The sequence below is a fragment of the Acipenser ruthenus genome, chromosome 11 (genome assembly GCF_902713425.1).
Source record: "Acipenser ruthenus chromosome 11, fAciRut3.2 maternal haplotype, whole genome shotgun sequence".
Classification (NCBI taxonomy): Eukaryota; Metazoa; Chordata; class Actinopteri; order Acipenseriformes; family Acipenseridae; genus Acipenser; species Acipenser ruthenus.
The window spans coordinates 30282189-30302764 of NC_081199.1; the positions used below are offsets into that span (position 1 = coordinate 30282189).

The 20576-nt window shown below is 36.4% G+C and overlaps 2 protein-coding genes across 7 annotated transcripts in view; both read left to right on the forward strand.

Moving 5' to 3' along the window:
* The window catches only part of LOC131739470 (nck-associated protein 1), a 52743-nt gene extending 51850 nt beyond the window's left edge, over positions 1 to 893 (forward strand). For all 6 annotated transcript variants that reach the window (XM_059033641.1, XM_059033643.1, XM_059033640.1 and 3 more), the window contains one exon: positions 26 to 893. In XM_059033641.1, coding sequence (XP_058889624.1) covers positions 26 to 142 — 117 coding nt within the window. In that variant the 3' untranslated portion in view covers positions 143 to 893. The remainder of the gene's footprint in view (positions 1 to 25) is intronic.
* A 5940-nt stretch (positions 894 to 6833) lies between these two features.
* Positions 6834 to 12987, forward strand: LOC117426207 (secreted frizzled-related protein 3-like). The gene is made up of 6 exons (XM_034043584.3): positions 6834 to 8110; positions 8719 to 8778; positions 9490 to 9555; positions 10084 to 10288; positions 10431 to 10494; positions 10827 to 12987. Exons 1-6 carry the CDS (start codon positions 7657 to 7659, stop codon positions 10911 to 10913), a joined length of 936 nt encoding a protein of 311 aa, XP_033899475.1. The 5' UTR covers positions 6834 to 7656; the 3' UTR covers positions 10914 to 12987.
* Positions 12988 to 20576: the final 7589 nt, after the last annotated feature.

The following is a 20576-nucleotide window of genomic DNA, read 5'->3' on the forward strand; positions in this document are numbered from 1 at the left end:
CTTTATTTTCTTTTATTTTTTACAGATTGTGCAAGAGTCTCCTTTCCTTACAATGGACTTGTTGGAGTCTTGCTTCCCCTATGTCCTGCTGAGGAATGCATACCATGCTGTCTACAAGCAAAGTGTCACATCTTCAGCATAAATATCATCATTGAACTGGAGCCAAGGCATGATCAGAATAATCATTGCTTTGGTAATAACATAACTGTGGGGTTGTTTTACATTGTAGTCTTAAAGGATTTTGTGAAATCAGATCATTTTTTCATAAAGTTGTATTAATGACCAGTTGTTTCCTATAATGATTATAGTAATCTATAAGCTTGGTTGATAAGGATTAGTGACACTACTACAACCATTTTTGAAAAGGACCTGTGTTAGAAAACACTAATTAAACTGATGGTTGGATTTTAAGTATCTTCACTCATGCAATATATGTTGCTTGTTTATTGATAGCTATGCTTAAATGATAAATAGTGATTATTTTAGATGGTTCTAGCTTTGATCTGTGTGGGTTATAATGTGCATTTCTTTGTGGATTCTCTTTTTTTTTTTTTACACTTTTTTTTCTTATTTTTTGAAATATTTGCCAAATGATGACACTATATAAAATCTCATTTTGTTCAAGGTTGGGCAGAATTGTAGTTCACTACAAAATATTCTAAGCAACAGAGCATGTTGTTTGTACAAAGCATAGTATAATTTTTTTAACTAACTTCAATGGGGCCTTGTTGGCATTAACATCACCATTGTACCCTTCTGTATGGTATGATAAACAATATTACATATTTATCGAATGTTGATAAATTGCTATCCCTTAACTACTTTTTTATATGTTTTAAATTTTTGAAACCAATGTATCTTCCATAACAAAATAAACATTAGGTTATATCCCGTGAAGTCTCCTGATTTATTTATTTATTTATTTATTTATTTATTTATTTATTTATTTATTTTTTCCTTTAGTGATTAATGTATGTATTTATTTTGTGTGTGTGTGTATGAATGTATACATGTCATATTTAAACGCACTACCAATAGTTAGTTTTTCATAAAGAGGTCTGGTGATTAGTGTAAAGCTGATCAGAAACATGTAGGTAATATATTATACCACAACTGGTTACGAATGAGCTGCTGCATGGTTAAAAATGTGTCTTTACAAACACTCACAAAGAGCATTACCTGGTGTCATGCACTTAAATTGGCTGTGGCTTGTCTGTCTTCTAAAAATTTTATTGAAATAGGTCAATTATTGTAAAAAAACAAAAGGAACTGTGGCACAGACATAGTGCACCAATAAGATCGTTTGGATGATTTGTCATGTATCATAACACCAGTTACACCTGGAGCCAAAAGCATCCCCAGAGGAATGAGTCCAAAAGATTTCAGAGCTAGTGAGAATATTGTTGAAACAATTACATCAAACAGCCTTATGAATGAGTGAAAGACACAGAGTCTCTTTTTATCATCATGCAAATTGGCATTGAGTACTGGGGCGGCTCAGTTACTCTGAAAGCTGGCCAGATGGTCCAGTCTTTGATCAGCACCATGAAGATCTTGGTTCTCAACAGTTCTGAGTCTAGACATTGTAAAGAGCTCCAATTCTTGGAGATGTCTATGTACACATTAGTAACGTTTTGTATGATAGGAAAAAGGGCTGCTGTGTGTTCATCAGTCATAATAGGCTTCTCTGTTTGTCAAAACACAGTGGAATAGAAATGGCATCAATGCTAGGTTTATATGCTACACTGTGTTAGTCACCCCTTAAGCAACTTTAGACACACTTACGAAAGTCTTGACTATTTAAATCTCTGCCACTTTCCATTTCTAAGCATATTAAAGGTTTAACATGCTGTCGCACTATTTTGTCTATTCTGTTTGCTGTAGAATTTAGATAAATGAAACTTGATTTATAAATCTAAAGCTAAAGTCTGCTTTTATTATGATGTGAATCTTTAATGACTGGTTGATAAAGGGGGTCTGTGAAACTAGCTGAATATGATCTTTATCTTTTAAAAGGGGTGTGAACTTGGCACTGGGAGACATAGTTGCTGTAAATAGGTTTGAAAAATGTTTTTTTGTTGTTTTTTTTTTTTAAAAGCTTTTCTCTACCTGAGGAAAAAGTAAATGTGAGACTTATTATTTTTGATCAACTACACACACCAGTTTTCAACTCGGATCATTGTCATTATACAGTATGAGGGACTATAATTACTTTAAACTGCATAATCACACAAAAAGAAGTGCTAAACTAGAGTACTCTTACCTGGTTGTAAATGCTGTATGTTACAGTGTTATACTAAGTACAGTAGCCTCTTTGCTGTTAATAGATCTTATTTTTACATGCGTGGCAAACAAAAATGTCTGTGTCTTGCAGTGGAAATGGCATGTGTCACAGATTTCTACACACTTTTTGTAATGTATTTTAACAAACTAAAGCTCTATTGTGAAAAACTGGGTCCGCTGCTAACCTTTAGAGGTTCCAGTTTTATTATTTTGTTACAATAAGGTTATTTAAGTAGAAGTAAATTACTTGGAAATGGATAATCTGCAAGTCCTTTGATCTAAAACCAATCTTAATAATTTATCTATGTGAAATGACCAAAGCACAATTATTAAAAGCTGCAGTGGTTAAAAAGTAATGTATGCTGCTACATTATTTTGAATCGTCCTTTCTTCCTAAAGGTTTTAGCTGCAATGTCAATGTGTAGTATCTCATACAAATACAATACATTGGGCAAAAAATGTAATCTAGCTCAACCCTTCACTTTGACCTGGGGCTTAAATGTTATTTGGTTCCCTTTCAAATATGAAATTTAATCATTACTATATGGGTATTTAACTCTTAAAGACCCAAAACCTGAAGAAGATATATCAAAGGTCAGCCCCTGAGGGCATAAAAGTGCTGCGCTCACAGACCTCCGTCCCTTTTTCCTTTTGAGGACGAGCCTACCGCCTCTCGTTTTTATTTATTTTCCCCCCAATTTGTAATGTCCAATTATGTCTGCAGCGAGTCTCCACACAGCACAGACACAGAGGTGGGCGGGCTACTGATCCCAGAGAACAGAGATCAGCCCTGATTTTATATCCACTCTGAATGTGCTCGGTGTCTGGCCAGTAGGGTTCGCTGTTGCGCAAAGAGGAGAAGGAATACCTGCCGGTTTCCCATCCCCCACCCTGGGAGTGTAAGAGCCAATGTGACGCCCCCTTTGGAGTCCACTGAAAAGTTCGGCCTCTGCACAGCCCAGACGTGAACTGGCGCCATCCAAGCTATATGACTCATCCTGCGCTCCCAGCAGCAGCGCTTTAACTGGATGAGCCACTCTGGGACCCCCTGGGGATTTTCTTTTTTGAGCTCCAGTCACCCTGGGGTCATCTGGCTGCAGCACCTGCTGTTCCCAGGTCGATGGACACCCTATATAGGGTGCATGATGCGCAGAAGTTGCGCCTGGCCCATTTTCCGCCAATGGAGGCTTCAATAGCTGCCTTGGTACAGGCTCATTATTTAGCGCTGCTGTCCAAGAACGCTACCTGCCCTAACAAGCAGTACCAGGTCTCTCAGGACTTAGTTATACTGCAATTTTTGCAGGGCCTTTTTTACTCAGGGAAATTCCCCTCCATGCTAAATCTCTAGCTGGCAGCCATTTCAGCTTGCCATGTCAAAATTGACTTGGTCTCCCCACAAGCTCACTTCCTGGCGGGGGGATATTTTGAAAGGGGCTCGGCGGCTTTCGGTGCCTATGAAGGATGTTGTTCCTCACTGGAGGTTAAACGTGGTGATTAACACTAGAACCACCACGGTTATACACATACTTAAAACTGCTGCTAACAGTCGTTATGACAGTTACATTTTAAACAACATCAATATTAAAATGAGACAAAAACTATCAGATACAATTAAAAACTTTTATTCAAGCACATCATATCTGCACAGCCGGAACGCTGTATTTAAATTAACAATTAAACATAAAAAGGTTTATTTTCTAACTTACTACATATAAAGTACTACTTCAAAAATGATAAAACTATAATAAAATGAATATTTCAAAAGAAACTAGTGTGTAAGGTATATGTACATACAAAATTGTCTGCCGAAGCGCTGTGGCTAGCTTCAAGATGAAATCTCTTCTACTGATATTTTCCTCGGTGCATTCCTTAGAAAACAAAGGAATTGATGGCTGCCAAGTCCAATAGAGATAACAACAGTCTTGTATATAAAAATAAAATAGAATAATGTAGGTTATATTCAAAATAAAAACATGTATTGTAAAAGGCAGTTAAAATTAGGTAGAGGGGATTATAACTTTTTTTATTTTTGCAATCCTGCCTTTCAGACTCTACCAGGGTATTTAATCAAGAACAGACAACCGCGTATCTTTCACACACGCAGAGTATTTTAAATTTAAAAAGTAAAAACCATCAAAATGGCTGCTATGGCGGCTCTAGTGTTAATGCACTCATCTGAGCCCATTCATTCAGCTGAACTGAAATATCTATCACTCAAAGCGGATTTCTTGCTTGCTATCACTTCCGCAAAGCGTGTGAGTGAGAGGCAGGCATTCTCCATTGCAAAAGCCTGCTTCATGTTTACAGAGGCCAGGACAAAGGTTACTCTCTGTACCAATCCTGCCTTTTTGCTGAAGACGATCTCGGCATTCCATGTCAACCAGTTTGCGGAATTGGAAGCTTTCCATCCATCTCCTTTCCAGTCTGACGGAGCGACAGCTCCATACGCTCTGCCCAATGCAAGCCCTGGCATACTACGTTGACAGGACAAAATGTTTTTGTCCACTATGGGGCTATAGCCAATGGTCAAGCCCTGTCTAAGCAGAGTCTGTCCAAATGGATAACAGGCAGTTTGGACTGCCTATGAGCTGGCCAACATGCCCCCTGCAGAAAAGCTCATTCCACCAGGGGCATGGCAACTTTGTCGGCTTTATTCCAAGATGCATCTGTCAAGTACATATGCAATGCAGTGGTGTGGGCTACTCCACATACCTTTACTAGGTTCTACAGACTGAATGTCATGAATCCTCAAAACCCTGGATTTGGAGTGTTAACAGCGGCTTCCCAGTTGACCATTACAACACAGGCTTAGAGGTGAATTCTCCCTCAATTATTTAGCCCTAGCTACTTGTTACTGGGGTTCCATATGGTAATGCACAAGGCAGCCTCTCGGCTTAGCCTTGTAGCATTCCAGGTGTTCTGCAATCTTCCCCTTGCGATGGCTTTGGTACTCTCAGCCATCCGGTAATGGTTACATTTCATACTTGAAAGGGAACGTTAGGTTATTATCATTACCCTGGTTCCCTGAAATATAAATGTAACCATTAACCTTCAAGGTCGTTGCGTCCATGATTGCAGCAGGCTTGAAGGAAAAATGACATGGAGGTCTGTGAGTGCAGTACTTTTATGCCATCAGGGGTGGGCCATGACTGCGTCACAGGCTCTGTGAGCAGCTTTGATATATCTTATTCAGGTTTCGGGTCTTTAAGAGATAAATACCCATACAGTAATGGTTACATTTCTATTTCAGGCATTATGTGACTTTAGTTTCTGGATGACAGAGACCAAACATGATGGGATACCTGCTTGATAATAGGTAGACAACAGTATTATATGATTTTCTATGCCAAGTTTGATCATGTGTATAGTATAGTACACCAAAAGAAACATATAATATAATTAAGAAAGTAAACAGTACACAGTTTATAAATACCTCTACTCCTCTATTGGTTTTCACATCCATTTCTATCGATCTGTACAAGCCATTCTATCAGAGATGTCATTCCTATTACATAATGCCCATGGGACAATTGATAGATGTATTATACATTCATTACTTGCTGTTATGTACTTGTGCAGACTGATTTATATATATTTGTTTTAAAATAAAACTGCCTGGTGGTTATTTTATATGGTACAGTTATGTAGCAATGACTGAATATAACCTCTTAAAGCTGTTGGTTCCATACTTGGCTTATGGACCCAACTACATTTGGAAGGTAACAACCTCCTATTACAGTATATACTTTGCATTCCATCACAGAACTGCATTTATCTGAAAGCAATTTAGCAACAATAAGTAGTGTTTGTTTTTCCTTTCCCCAAATGAGACTTCTTGTTAATGCAGAACTGTGGGCAGTTTCACTTGGATAGTAGTTGGTTCAAAAAACAGTTTTTATCTTCCCTAACACAGTCAGTTGCTCACACAGGTGGGAAATATAATTGTAGCTCCTCAAACTTCACTTATACATTAGGAGAATTTGCTCTCCAAAAACATGCAATTGTGTGAAATAAAGTGAGTAATATTGTAGATTGAAGAAAGTGTGTTGTCAGGTCTGTAAAATTTAGAATGTGTCTAAGGTAATGGGGAAATGGGGAAATGCTTGCACTGCAATCCGCCTTTAATCAAGTCTAGTTACAAATCACTTAAGATAGTTAAGCACACTAAAGGGTGACGTTTATGGATTGCTGTTTTTTTTTTTTTTTTTTTTTTTATGTGGGATCAATATTGGACGCATCAAATTTCAGGTTATAAAAATGATTAATTTGTTTGAATTAAATCCTTAAAAATATCATCAAAGTCAGGAAAGTTTGCAGATCCTACAAGAATATTATCTCGAAAGAACCTGCTTTTGAATTTCTTCTTTAAATTAACTTCGTCTGGAATCAGAAAAGGGGGTGCTATTTGCCAGTATACTGCTCCTTTTCATACAGTCGTGGGGGAGGGGTACATACCTAATGAACGTAGTTTTCTTCAGAAAAAAAAGCATTAAACTCATATTAAACGCACCGACATTGCCGTGAAACAGGTATAATATATTAATCATTGTCATAGCGCGGCTGAAGTACTTAAATTAGAACTTGTTTAAAATAAAACTTGCATACATTTAAAAAAAAAAAAAGTTTTTTAAATCGCTTCATTTGTAACGTTTTAAGAAGATACATTGTAGAACGCAAAATAAAAGCTGCAACTATCTTTGAATCTGACGATTTATTAGCACTTGAGGATGCATCTCATCTTCAAGGGTTACAAGAGAAACGTTGCTTCGGAATGAATCCTTCTGTTGTTAACAACACACTTGGAAGGGAGGAAATGGAGTGCATCCTTTGGCCGATATCAGCATTAAGGCTCTGGAAATAAGGAGGAGGAGGGTCTGTCCTGCTAGGAGAAGGGATTTGCCGACTAAAAAAGACCTGCATCCGAGAAAGAGAAGTCATTTAACAACCACTGCTCCTGCTGCCACAAACTCCCACAGCTCCACAAACTACAGATTCAAAACCAAGAACGAATATAAGCATGAAACTTTTGGTTAAAACTTAGTGATTTTACGATTTTATTTTCTTTTTTTTTCTTTTTTTTTTCTTTTTGTTCCAGAACGGAACTTGAATGATTTAGTCATCCTTAAATTCGATACAACATCTTTTATAGTTTTAAAAGAGAATATATTTAATATTTAACATTGATCTTAGCCTAAAATATATTTTTTTCGGATTCGCTCTTCGGAATTATTTAACAGGTATATACTAATCAGTCAGAATTATTAACCTATTAAATCGATCCGATGATTAGTATTATTTGTAGTATTAGTATTAGTTAGGTTTATTTTTGTCTTTCTTTTTTATAGTACCAGTTTGTGGGGACATTTAAAAACAATGTTTTCCAATGAAGTGATTGTCTCCTTACTCGCCGTTATGTGTCTGGTTGGGATGCCCAGAGCTCATGGAGCTGCATGTGAATCGATCAGGATCCCGATGTGCAGGTCAATGCCATGGAACATGACAAAAATGCCGAACCATCTACACCATAGTACCCAGGCTAATGCAATCCTCGCAATCGAGCAGTTCGAGGGCTTGCTGGGAACAAAATGCAGTCCGGATCTGCTTTTCTTTCTCTGCGCTATGTATGCACCGATCTGCACCATAGATTTCCAGCATGATCCAATAAAACCTTGCAAGTCGGTCTGCGAAAGGGCCAAAAGTGGCTGCGAACCTGTCATGAAGAGATACAATCACACATGGCCGGAGAGTCTCGCTTGCGAGGATCTACCCGTTTATGATCGAGGGGTATGCATCTCACCGGAGGCAATAGTCACGGCAGAAGGACCAGGTAAGAAGATAGATGCAAGGTTTTAGTGAATTGTATTATTGCCAGTATACTGCCGCTACCGACCTCCTTGACAGTTAAAAAAGGGGACCTATTTAAAAGCACCCAGACAGGGGTCTGATCAAACATGATATTGTGGACAAATGTAATGCTGAATGCAATAATTCAGTTGTTATAAGGTGTGTATTTTTATTTGTAATTACAGATGTACATTTAAATATAACAATATTTTCCCAATACCTCAAATAAGGCAAATGAAAAGTGGTTGAGACTCCAAGTACAGTAGCCATTTAAAAGGGTAAACGTTATTAATGAAGTAAGACAGTTCTCAAGCCAGTCAGGAACTGTTGTATTCTTCTAAAATAAAATTGAAAAGAAAATTATATATATATATGTATGTATGTATGTATATACTGTCAGTGATTCAGCAATGTAGGACTATGAAAATACCAGTGTTAGTTCACTATTACAATGCATAATTACAGAAACAATTGTACACAACTGATAACATTTTGTACCTTATGAGGTAGCCATGGTGGCAATCAGTGTTTGTTAGTGGCTACCCAATGACTTGTAAAGTACTAACCTTATGCTGTTTTAAATCAATTAAGAGTCAATGCCAGATTTCCCAATGGACTCTCACAATGGTAACTGCAGAGGCACTAACACTGGTAATTATTTTTCTTTTTCAACTTCCTTACACAAGTGCTTTACAATGTTTAGGTTTATGCTATTCTTATGAAGGTGACATATATAATGGCTGACCATAAAACTAGAGAGAGAGAGAGAGAGAGAGAGAGAGAGAGAGAGAGAGAGAGAGAGAGAGAGAGAGAGAGAGAGAGAATTTGTGTATATATACACATTATTGCTGTGTTGAATTTAAATTCAGATGAAGCTAAAAAAAAAAAAAAAAGTAATGAGCTTTGCAAATTGTTATCAAGATACAATAGTGTGCCAACAAAAATGAACACAGAATGTATTTGAGGTAACACACATTTTTTTTTCAATCACTGACTAAGAATAACATAGTTTTGGCCATAGTCACGAACCATTTACCATTGCATTAAGTTTGCACCATTTTTTTGTAAAATAAAACACAAACATTCCATTTCATTTAATTTACTGTTTGCTTTTTGAGTTATTTAGACATTTACATCGCAGTTTTAATGTTACTAGGGCTGTTTTTTTGTTTGTTTGTTTGTTTAATTAAGTAATGGACAATACGATTATCCCTTGACTTCCTTTTAATATATTTAAGTCAGTTATTTTAATTAAACAGATGTTAATCTTAATTTAAAGAAACAGGCACGATTTGTGTGTTTTAATCTTTTGGGGGATTGATGTCACCTGTTCTGAATGTCTGTTTCCATTTCATTTCTTAGAACGCTGCAAGTGCAAACCAATTAAACCCAATCAAAAGACGTACATACGAAACAATTACAATTATGGTGAGTTGAGATTGTATCTGATACAAGCATGTTATATGATCAGACTAGAGATGTGTGTTTGGGATCCAGGAATCCAAGTGAACCATCCGACAAGCTGGCTTTTCCCATTTTGCCTTTATGTGTTCTGTATAATAAAATGTCACAAAAAAATATGTCAGCAGAATATTTTTATGTAATTGTATTTTCCTACTTTGTTTATTTAATTCAATTTATTATATCAGGTACAAGTAATTGTTGACATACTTGCATGCCCGTATATGTATGTATGTGTGTGTGTATGTGTGTGTATATATATATATATATATATATATATATATATATATATATATATATATATATATGGATATGGGTTAGGGTTCATTTAGACATGATTGATTCAGACAAATGATATTGCTTGTAGAAACCAAATGTTTACCCATCATTTTCTGTCTGCACTGTTGCCACATTTTAATGCAGGTTTTACTATGGCATATAGACCTGTTGTTATCAGTGTAATTGTTTAACAAGTTTCTATTTTTTTTTTTACAGTCATTCGAGCAAAAGTGAAGGAAGTGAGAAGCAGGTGCCATGACGTGAGTGCAGTGGTTGAGGTGAAGGAGATCCTCAAGTCCTCCCTTGTGAATATTCCCCGAGACATAGTGACACTCTACTCCAGCTCAGGCTGCTTGTGCCCACCACTAAATGCCAATGAGGAGTATATTATCATGGGCTACGAGAGTGAGGAACAATCCAGGTACAAATCCAGAAGCAATCGGAAGTTGCTTACAGTTTGTTTTGCTTCAATCTCTATTTATAAGGAACCTGAGTCTACACGTTCAAGATTAAATAATTCATTGATCAGCGCCTAAAGCTTGTTACTTGATTTTTTTTTTCAGGTTACTCTTGGTTGAAGGTTCTATTGCTGAGAAGTGGAAGGACCGTCTTGGTAAAAAAGTGAAGGTAAAGAAAACATGAATATTCTATACATAATACATAATACAGAAAACCTTTTACATTGCTTCTTTAAAGCCACGGTTTTTCTGTTATAGTTTAAAGTGAAAGGGACACATTTACTAAACTTTTGCTCCACTGTAAAGTTTACTCTTCATTTTTATGACTATTAAAAATAAAATAAAAAGTGGAGGAAACCCCAAACCATTTCCTGTTTAAGATATAACCAGTGATTTACAAATATGTAAAAACACATATGAATGTGTTGCCCTAGTTGTATTCAAAATGTCATGTTTATTGAACTATATAATAAAAAAAAGTGGGAAATGTGTTTTTTCCAGCGCTGGGATCAGAAACTTCGCAACCCAGGAAGGGTAAAGAGTGAATCAGTCTCTGGCAAAACCAACACAAAACAAAGTCGTCACTAAATGCAACAATTTATGCAGAATCAGAAGGATGAAACATTGAGAATGGCATTCTTGAAGCAGCAAAGCAGCAAAGAAGAAATTGCACTATTGCACGTTTTTGTTCTAATGTTGACTATGAATTTTAGTTGTTGTTTTTTTGGGGGGGGGGGGGCTTTTATTTTTTTTTATTCTTTTGCACGAAAAATAGATTATTTTACTGCATTGTCTACACACCGTGGAAACTGGCTTTGCAGGAAAATGAGTGAAAGATATGGTTAAACATATATCTGATGTCCCTTTACAATGATAACCTGAAGAACAATTTTGGATATTTATTGAATGGGCAAATATGCTCAGAATTGGAACTGTGGCTAGAGGAGAATTAACCTGGTACACAATAGCTCAACAGTGTCTGTGCTCGTTTAGCCTTACAGTGCAATATTTAACTAAATGGAATTTCAACTTAAGAGATTTAGTAAAGTGGAGTAAGCAAACACTGTGAGCCAAAAGGACAGTTTTTGGCAAGGTTTGATGATAGAAGACTGGGTATAATGACTTCAAGGATAAAAATCACCATGCTTTATTATTATGTTAGATTTGATTCCTTTTTTATTGTAGTCAATTGTACATACCTATTGTTATCCAATTAACATTGCCTTCTGTTTCAGTTCAACATGCTTGTATTAAACACCTTGGAGTTAATTACAGCATAGAAAGCATAACTATGTTTGTGAATAATTCAACTGCATTTCCAATTTCTATTGTTTTAATAACCAATTGCAAAAATATGATGTTTTCAGTTTTGAACTCTTGTTCAACTTAGTTTGTAAACTTAACAGACTTGTGTTCTAGAAAACTCCTGCGCTTTGTTATTTGAAATATATGACACTTATTTTGACTAGAAAATCTTGTTCATTGATTGCAAAACATGCTTAATCAAACGAAAAGGACATTCATAGAGATCTAACCTTTTAATTTCACAGAGGTTAGAAAGAAATCGCTGTTAACAGATCATTTACTAAAATTCCTATACATTTGTTATCAGCAGTACATTTAACATAGCATGGCAAGGTATAGGAAGTATAAACAAATTCTGTAGCCTTTTAATGCAAAACTGAACAGAAATGACGTAGATGGTGTTGAACAGTAACAGTATAGAAACAAGCTTACACATTGCAGTTATAATGTTACTAATATTTAACATTTTGTATATACTTAAGATATGCAACACTGGTAAGGAAATACATTACCAAAAATCATACTGTGTTGAGAATATGACAAATCTTATAATCAGCAACGTGCAAAATGAATTGTAGCATCATTATGGATGAAGCACAAAGGCAAAATGTCATTAGAAAATATATTCATTATTTTCTGGGTTTGGCTTCGTAGCACTGCTTGTGTATACAATAATGTTTTTGTTTTTTTTGCAGCAGACAGTATCAAAAGTGTTGTACCATGTGCGTATTTACATGTTGTCAAGCAAGTGATGCTAATCAGGCAATGGGCTATAAAATAAAAGCCTTCAGCTTGTAAACATTTGTTTAGTGTACTCACTATCTGGTATTTGATTTTATTACACCTTAACATAAATCTGGCTTGGATTACCTTTAATAACAGCTCATAAATATCTCAAAGTACATTGGGGAATTAATCCAGAAACAACAGTGGCTTTTCACTTGAAATATTTTTGTTCTTATTTAATAATGTTCTTAATTTGGTACTTTTTGGTCATATTTAATCTTAATTTGTTGAACTATATCCTAGAATCAACTTTCCCTGGAGTGTATTTTAATAATTGGCACTTTAACCATGAGGAACATAAATAAAACCAGAGATAAAAGCCAAAGTCAATATGCTGCCATTGCACTGGATACATATCAGTTGGCAGGAGCAGTCAGTGAACCCATAATACAACGTAGACTGTGCTACCCTCTTTAGCTTTGAGAGTGAATAAAAGGTCAAGTATTACCAGATGCCTGGCCTGGATGTGGGAATTTATTATTCCAGGTCAATCCTTCTACAGTATTGGGGCTCATAGGCTTGGAATTAATCAATAAACATGTTCACATTTTCTATCTGTATAGCCTGCATTGAACAACAGTAAGCAACAATAGCATACGGTATTATGAGCATGTGAGAGGAGTGTTTAACAAGTTCTTTGGAGATCACACCTCTATTTTGAGTTTGTTTACTCGTTTCTCAACCATCATATCATTTGAACTTTCTTTCTGGTCACGCATGGAATTAGTACCATATACATGTAAAACCCAGCTGCTTCAGTGAACTCTTCCCAAAACCTGTCAACCATATAACACTGATTTCTGTTTCCAATAAAGACTGTCCAAGTAATAATGGTGTTGATTTTTTTTTCTACAGACGATAGCATTTTTAAACTAAAACCTGTTCAGCCCCAAATGACATTGTGCAACCTACAATGCATTAGTCTCCATGGAATGCAAGTTTACAGTACTTAGTAAAAGCACTACATATATTGTAGTACCTAAAGACACCAAGCGCAAAAGCTGGCAGTTCGTTATTGCAATGGTTCAGTTATTGCATTGGTGCTATTGTATTGGTTTTTTACAAGTAACAAATTCAGCTGAGATATTGTAAATCTGTGATTTCTTGAAATGCTTCTCAAAAGCTCAATTTAATAGAATGGCTTAGTTCACTCTGGGACAGGAAACATTACAGAAGTCAAACACTGACACAGACACACATATACATGTCGCTCAGTATGAACACACACCTGTATTGTAATGCGAGTCATCAGGGTTTTTTTTCAATGTCTTGTCTAAGCAAAGAAACTTTGCAAGAATAACCTTCAGGAGATCAAAGACATCTTTTCAAGGTTATCATATAAGAATGTGGATGATATCTGTCCCTCTGGGCAATGTGGATCACCTTTCTGCTTCTTGAAATGTCACAGAATAGAACTGTAGTTAAGCTGACATACCTAATAAAGTAGTGGAAACCATATATGTTAAGGTTCTATTTTTTTTTTTTTTGCTTATTTAAAAAAAAAAAAAAAAAAAAAACTACTGCATTTTGCTTTTCATCCAGTGACACTTAGCAACTCAGAAGCTGGCAATCTAAGCTTACTGTTCACAAAAAATGACTGAAGTAATATGTAAGATTAAGTTTCAAAAAGTCAAACATTTTTAAAAATCTGCATCCCATGTAAGTTGTTATAACCCCTAGCATTTGAAATTGTGTTACAGTGTCTCAATGATGCATTGTCTATGTACTACAGAGGCTGGGGTTTCAATTTACTTATGGGGACATTTTAAAGACCCCCCCTCCACCACTCCACCCCCACATAAAAAAAATAAAATAAACATTAACACCAGTGTTGACAAAGGTGATTGATGTTTTTAGCAGTTTAAGCACAACATAGTTGAAATGATCTTCATTACAGTTTTATTTTGGTGTCCAAATAGAAGACAGTAAACACAAATCTTACTCCATTTCATTGTAGAAAATGTGCATTCCTGAGCAGTTCTCCATTAAAGTAGAAACCTGTATAGGCAGCATATACTGATTTGAAAGCTGCCTCCTCCAATCCTACCATTTTCTTATGGTCTTACATTAAATGTAGAAAGCAATACAGATGTACCCTGATAGGCAACACCAAGCAGTGCATATTAAACTGATATATGACTTCATTTCTTTTTGTTGTCACGTACTGAAATACATTACTGCTACTAAACTTGACCTTGATATATTGAGCTATCAGTGATTAACAAGGTGTGTATGTGAGTGATGAGGATGACAACAGCCCTTTAAACCACTCTTTACAGCCTGTTGATCTTAGCAGGAGTATGTAAAAGTATAACTCTTTAACCTGTAATGCAATTCAAATTGGATGTTGACAGCAGTGCAAATCAGACTAAAAGCTTCCTAGTCTAAATTTGCATTTGTTAAACATGACCAAAACAACATACTGTCAAAGGAAAGAAAAAAATACCAGCAATGTCTTTTTTAAAATCAAATTACAAAAAGAAGGACTGTATTAAATTAATACTCTATTTGCTAATTTCTTATAGATTTTTTTTTTTTTCAGCACTCAAATTCTCAACAACAACAACAAAAAAACAAGGCAATACATGTCTATACTTGTACAATATTCTCCTGGATCCATTCCTTTAATTCACAGACAGATTCTAAACGACTCAGAGGAAAATGTATGTGCGAAAGGTGAAACTCAATCATCAAGTGTGTAGAGTTTATAGGAAAAGTAACACAAATGTATTATTTATTGTGACATAAATTCGGTCTGCTGTTGTGGGATCTGTTGATTGTAGCTCTGTGCAGCCATCTTGACCACTGCAGTGTAATATATCATAATGCCCAGGCACATGATATAAAATGGTTCCTTAATCAGTTTGGCTCTGGAAAGGGCAGCCCTCAAATGCACAGATTAAATTGGTTAAATTACATACCATGTGGGAACCATCAAACACTCCAGTGAAGATGTTAATCATTTTTTGTGTGTGAGTTTGAGAGTTTCAGAATATTTTTTTTTTTCTTTTGCATGATCAGCATCTGGCGAACCATTATATAAAATAGCTGATGATTTACTGTATGGTCATGTTAACAGTATACAACATATCATATTTAATGACTTCCATAAGTACTTCCACAAGCTTCAGGCAGCTTGGTGTAACATTTCGCATTGCATTGAATGAAATGTCAAAGACTTCTCAAGGTTTGATTTCATTGGAAATATTAAAGTACAGCCGCTGGCAGCAAATAAATACATCCATATTATTGATGGCTGAGTGAGAAACTAATATTTGAGTAATACTGCACTGTTCAAATGTTTTATTTTTCTGCTGGCAGGTGAGCTTGTGTTTTTATATACAAACCTGCAACATCATTTTTGTTGTATGTTGATATGCTGTATATAAAATCTGTTTTGACATAAAGTCAATAAATACATTAAAGGCAATGGTTAGTTCAGTAAATGCATAATTATAAATCTTGACAGGATAAATTGGGTTTTCTTTAATGCTACCAGAATAACTGTTGACCGTGCAAAAAATACCTGCCATAAACTGACAAAACAACAAACAAAAAACAACAGAAAAAACTGCTCTCAACAAATTTATACATTCGGCAATAGAAAAACCTGCCAAGATTTTAACAGGCCTAAGAATCACCCACAGAAATTTTCAACACTCTTACAAACTGCCAAAACTGCAACTGTTCTCAATACTGAGTAAAGAGAAACTTGTAAGACTAAAGAGAAAAGCCCAGATCCATTAAACAGTGCTGTGTTTGCAGACATTTTCCTAAATTAAAAAAAAAAAAAAAAAAAAAAAAAAACATTTTGGTAATGTGTGTTAATTTCAGGGATTTAAATATACTTTTGCTAGATTTGTAACATTAAGTTTGTTTTCCCTTAGTTATTTTTATTTTGTAACACACTGTGAACAGGATGTGCAAAGGGGTGCAATCAATCAATCAATCAATCAATCAATCAATCAATCATTATTTTATATAGCCTTTCATAGTGGACCACATCACAAAGCGCTTTACAAGATAGTGAGGAACAATGCATAATACATTAAATACAGTGAAATACAGGGCATAGTACATTAAATACATGGCTAGGATGTGAATTCTAAAGATTGTGGATGCGTGTGTCATACAGAATCATACGAATACGAATGGAGTGAAAACCCTGAAATAGCCATTTAGACAACAGCTAATAACAGATATCAGGCTTAAAGATCATTGAAAGCAAGAGAGAACAAATGGGTCTTGAGAGTTGAATAGAAGCAAGCGACTATGGGAGCTGCACGCACTAAAGCTGGGAGAGAGTTCCAGAGAGTCGGGGCCATGAAGCTAAAAGAGCGCTCTCCAATTGTGGTGCACTTTTGCTTGGGCATAACAAGCAGGCCAGAGTCAGAGGACCACAGCTTGTGTGCAGGGACATAGCGGGTCAGGAGTTGGGAGAGATACTCTGGACCTGTGTGATGAAGGGCCTTGTAGGCAAGCAGGAGAATTTTTAAAGTAATCCTGAACTTTACAGGTAGCCAGTGCAGCCGGGCAAGACAGGGGGTAATGTGATCATGTTTTTTTACATCTGGTAAGGATTCTAGCACTGGCATTTTGATGCAATGTCCAGACCAGGTTTTGCTCCCAAAAACTGTCCGTGTTTATTTAATTCAATAACAAAAATAAACTTCTCAAAAATAAAGCAGGTCACCGCTATACCAGCAATGGTATAGGGGAAGCACAACACGGCAGAATGCAGTCCTAAACAAAACAAATCAAAACACTCCAGTAACCACAATTCCTCCGTGCATGAAACTGTGCTCTTGGTGCGAGTGTCCGTGAAGTGCTGGTGGTGCTCTGTTGCACTGTGCTGTGCAGTGAGACGGTGATTCGGGTAAGCTCTGACTCCCTGGCTGCAGCTCCGGTCTCCTTTTTACTCCTCTGTAATGACAAAAACAAAAAAAACAAAGGCTCCGGCTGCTTAGTCACACACTCAGCGTAAAGCGGCGTACTTGCGTAGCTGCTTCCCCTTTGTACTACCCAACTCCTCCCTGTAATCAGCTCGGCGCCTCAGTGTAACCAATTGCTGCTTGGCCCGCAGCTGATCGCATGTGAGTCATTTCGTGTACTGACAGTTACGTGCCTCCACCAAGATGGCCGAATTACTGTTTCTGCCCATCGTCGAGTTGGCCGGTCTATGGGGAAACGTACTACCAACCTCACACAGTGCTCTTTCTGGTCGGGAGGGAGATTTACAACATTGATTCTTTCTCTCTTTATCACACACACAGAAGACTAAAAACCCAGATCCTTCTTAACTGAATATTTTTGTTCTGTTACTCCGTTTGAAATGCATACTTCTATTTTTAAAATGGAGCCTTTCTGCATAAATCCACATACCATAAGTGAACACTTTACCATTCCAAAACACTGCCCTTTCATATAACAAACTACAGTTTCCACTATACAATACAGACGTGCTCAAATTTGTTGGTACCCTTACAGCTCATTGAAATAATGCTTCATTCCTCCTGAAAAGTGATGAAATTAAAAGCTATTTTATCATGTATACTTGCATGCCTTTGGTATGTCATAGAATAAAGCAAAGAAGCTGTGAAAAGAGATGAATTATTGCTTATTCTACAAAGATATTCTAAAATGGCCTGGACACATTTGTTGGTACCCCTTAGAAAAGGTAAATAAATAATTGGATTATAGTGATATTTCAAACTAATTAGTTTCTTTAATTAGTATCACACATGTCTCCAATCTTGTAATCAGTCATTCAGCCTATTTAAATGGAGAAAAGTAGTCACTGTGCTGTTTGGTATCATTGTGTGCACCACACTGAACATGGACCAGAGAAAGCAAAGGAGAGAGTTGTCTGAGGAGATCAGAAAGAAAATAATAGACAAGCATGGTAAAGGTAAAGGCTACAAGACCATCTCCAAGCAGCTTGATGTTCCTGTGACAACAGTTGCAAATATTATTAAGAAGTTTAAGGTCCATGGAACTGTAGCCAACCTCCCTGGGCGCAGCCGCAAGAGGAAAATCGACCCCAGATTGAACAGAAGGATAGTGCGAATGGTAGAAAAAGAACCAAGGATAACTGCCAAAGAAATACAAGCTGAACTCCAAGGTGAAGGTACGTCAGTTTCTGATCGCACCATCAGTCGCTTTTTGAGCGAAAGTGGGCTCCATGGAAGAAGACCCAGGAGGACTCCACTTTTGAAAGAAAAACATAAAAAAGCCAGACTGGAATTTGCTAAAATGCATATTGACAAGCCACAATCCTTCTGGGAGAATGTCCTTTGGACAGATGAGTCAAAACTGGAGCTTTTTGGCAAGTCACATCAGCTCTATGTTCACAGACGAAAAAATGAAGCTTTCAAAGAAAAGAACACCATACCTACAGTGAAACATGGAGGAGGCTCGGTTATGTTTTGGGGCTGCTTTGCTGCGCCTGGCACAGGGTGCCTTGAATCTGTGCAGGGCACAATGAAATCTCAAGACTATCAAGGCATTCTGGAGCGAAACGTACTGCCCAGTGTCAGAAAGCTCTGTCTCAGTCGCAGGTCATGGGTCCTCCAACAGGATAATGACCCAAAACACACAGCTAAAAGCACCCAAGAATGGATAAGAACAAAACATTGGACTATTCTGAAGTGGCCTTCTATGAGTCCTCATCTGAATTCTATCGAACATCTATGGAAAGAGCTGAAACTTGCAGTCTGGAGAAGGCACCCATCAAACCTGAGACAGCTGGAGCAGTTTGCTCAGGAAGAGTGGGCCAAACTACCTGTTAACAGGTGCAGAAGTCTCATTGAGAGCTACAGAAAACGTTTGATTGCAGTGATTGCCTCTAAAGGTTGTGCAACAAAATATTAGGTTAGCGGTCCCGTCATTTTTGTCCATGCCATTTTCATTTGTTTTCTTATTTACAATATTATGTTGAATAAAAAATCAAAAGCAAAGTCTGATTTCTATTAAATATGGAATAAACAATGGTGGATGCCAATTACTTTTGTCAGTTTCAAGTTATTTCAGAGAAAATTGTGCATTCTTCGTTTTTTGTGGAGGGGTACCAACAAATTTGAGCACGTCTGTATGTTATAAAATTTATATAGTATGTCAACCAGTGTCAAAAGGTGTGCAATTACAACATCCAGAAAGCAGGTGGAACAGTGTGCTAATCCAATTATTGACAATTATTTTAGCAACAATAATGACAAACCTATTTTATTATATCTCTACTACTTGATTCTTAATGAAGATTGAGAGAAACTAAAGAACTGTTGTTCTGCAAAACTAAGTACCGTCAAAATCAGCATATTTATTTGATTTCATAAAATAAAAAACACATTTACACAATTGCATTACCCTATATTGTACTTTCAACTAAAAACCTAATACTGACCACATATTGTAAAGATTCACTTTTTTTTTTAAAGCATTCATAAAAAGTGCTTTTTTTAAGTTAAGTTTTTAAGTTAATTTATTTTGCTTCTGATAACCTATTGCCTACTTCACACAATGCTTTTCTTATTTTGGAACATTATACAACTGTACCAAGTTTGATCTCAATGCATAGTGTTTGCTGGCATATTTTAAAAGCGATATCTTAACAAGTCACCCACTGAAAGAAAAGCGTATACTGTACCAGTGTAATGCTAGTCTAGTGTGCCTAGCATGCTAAAATACAGTTCTAAGTAAAGAACACTGAGAAACGGTTTCTGTTCTGTTCAAGTTGCACTGAATCACACATCATAATATTTGACAAAATACACCACAATAAAGTATAACAGTATATTGTGCACCAAATTAATGGAATATTTAATGGAAGTTATCATCACCTTTTTTATTTATCCCTCAGAACTCTGCACTGGCAAACTGCCAGCAATATAACTGTCATCAGTAATCAACAGTGAGAAACTGCCAGTAAGTATAACTGACCTCAGTATTTTTACAACTGTTGACAAGTCTAGCTGTCCTTTGAGGTTCCCCCTTCCTCTCCTTTCCTGTTGTACAGGGGTACTTTTTCGAGGATCTGGGGTGTTTAACCTTTAATAAATATGTATGGTTTTGGTTTGTAAGGCTCTCACACATTTTTTTTTTTTTTTTTAAATAGCAGAGACCTTTAACTTTTTTCAATATATTTTGAAGCTGTCAGGTTTCCAT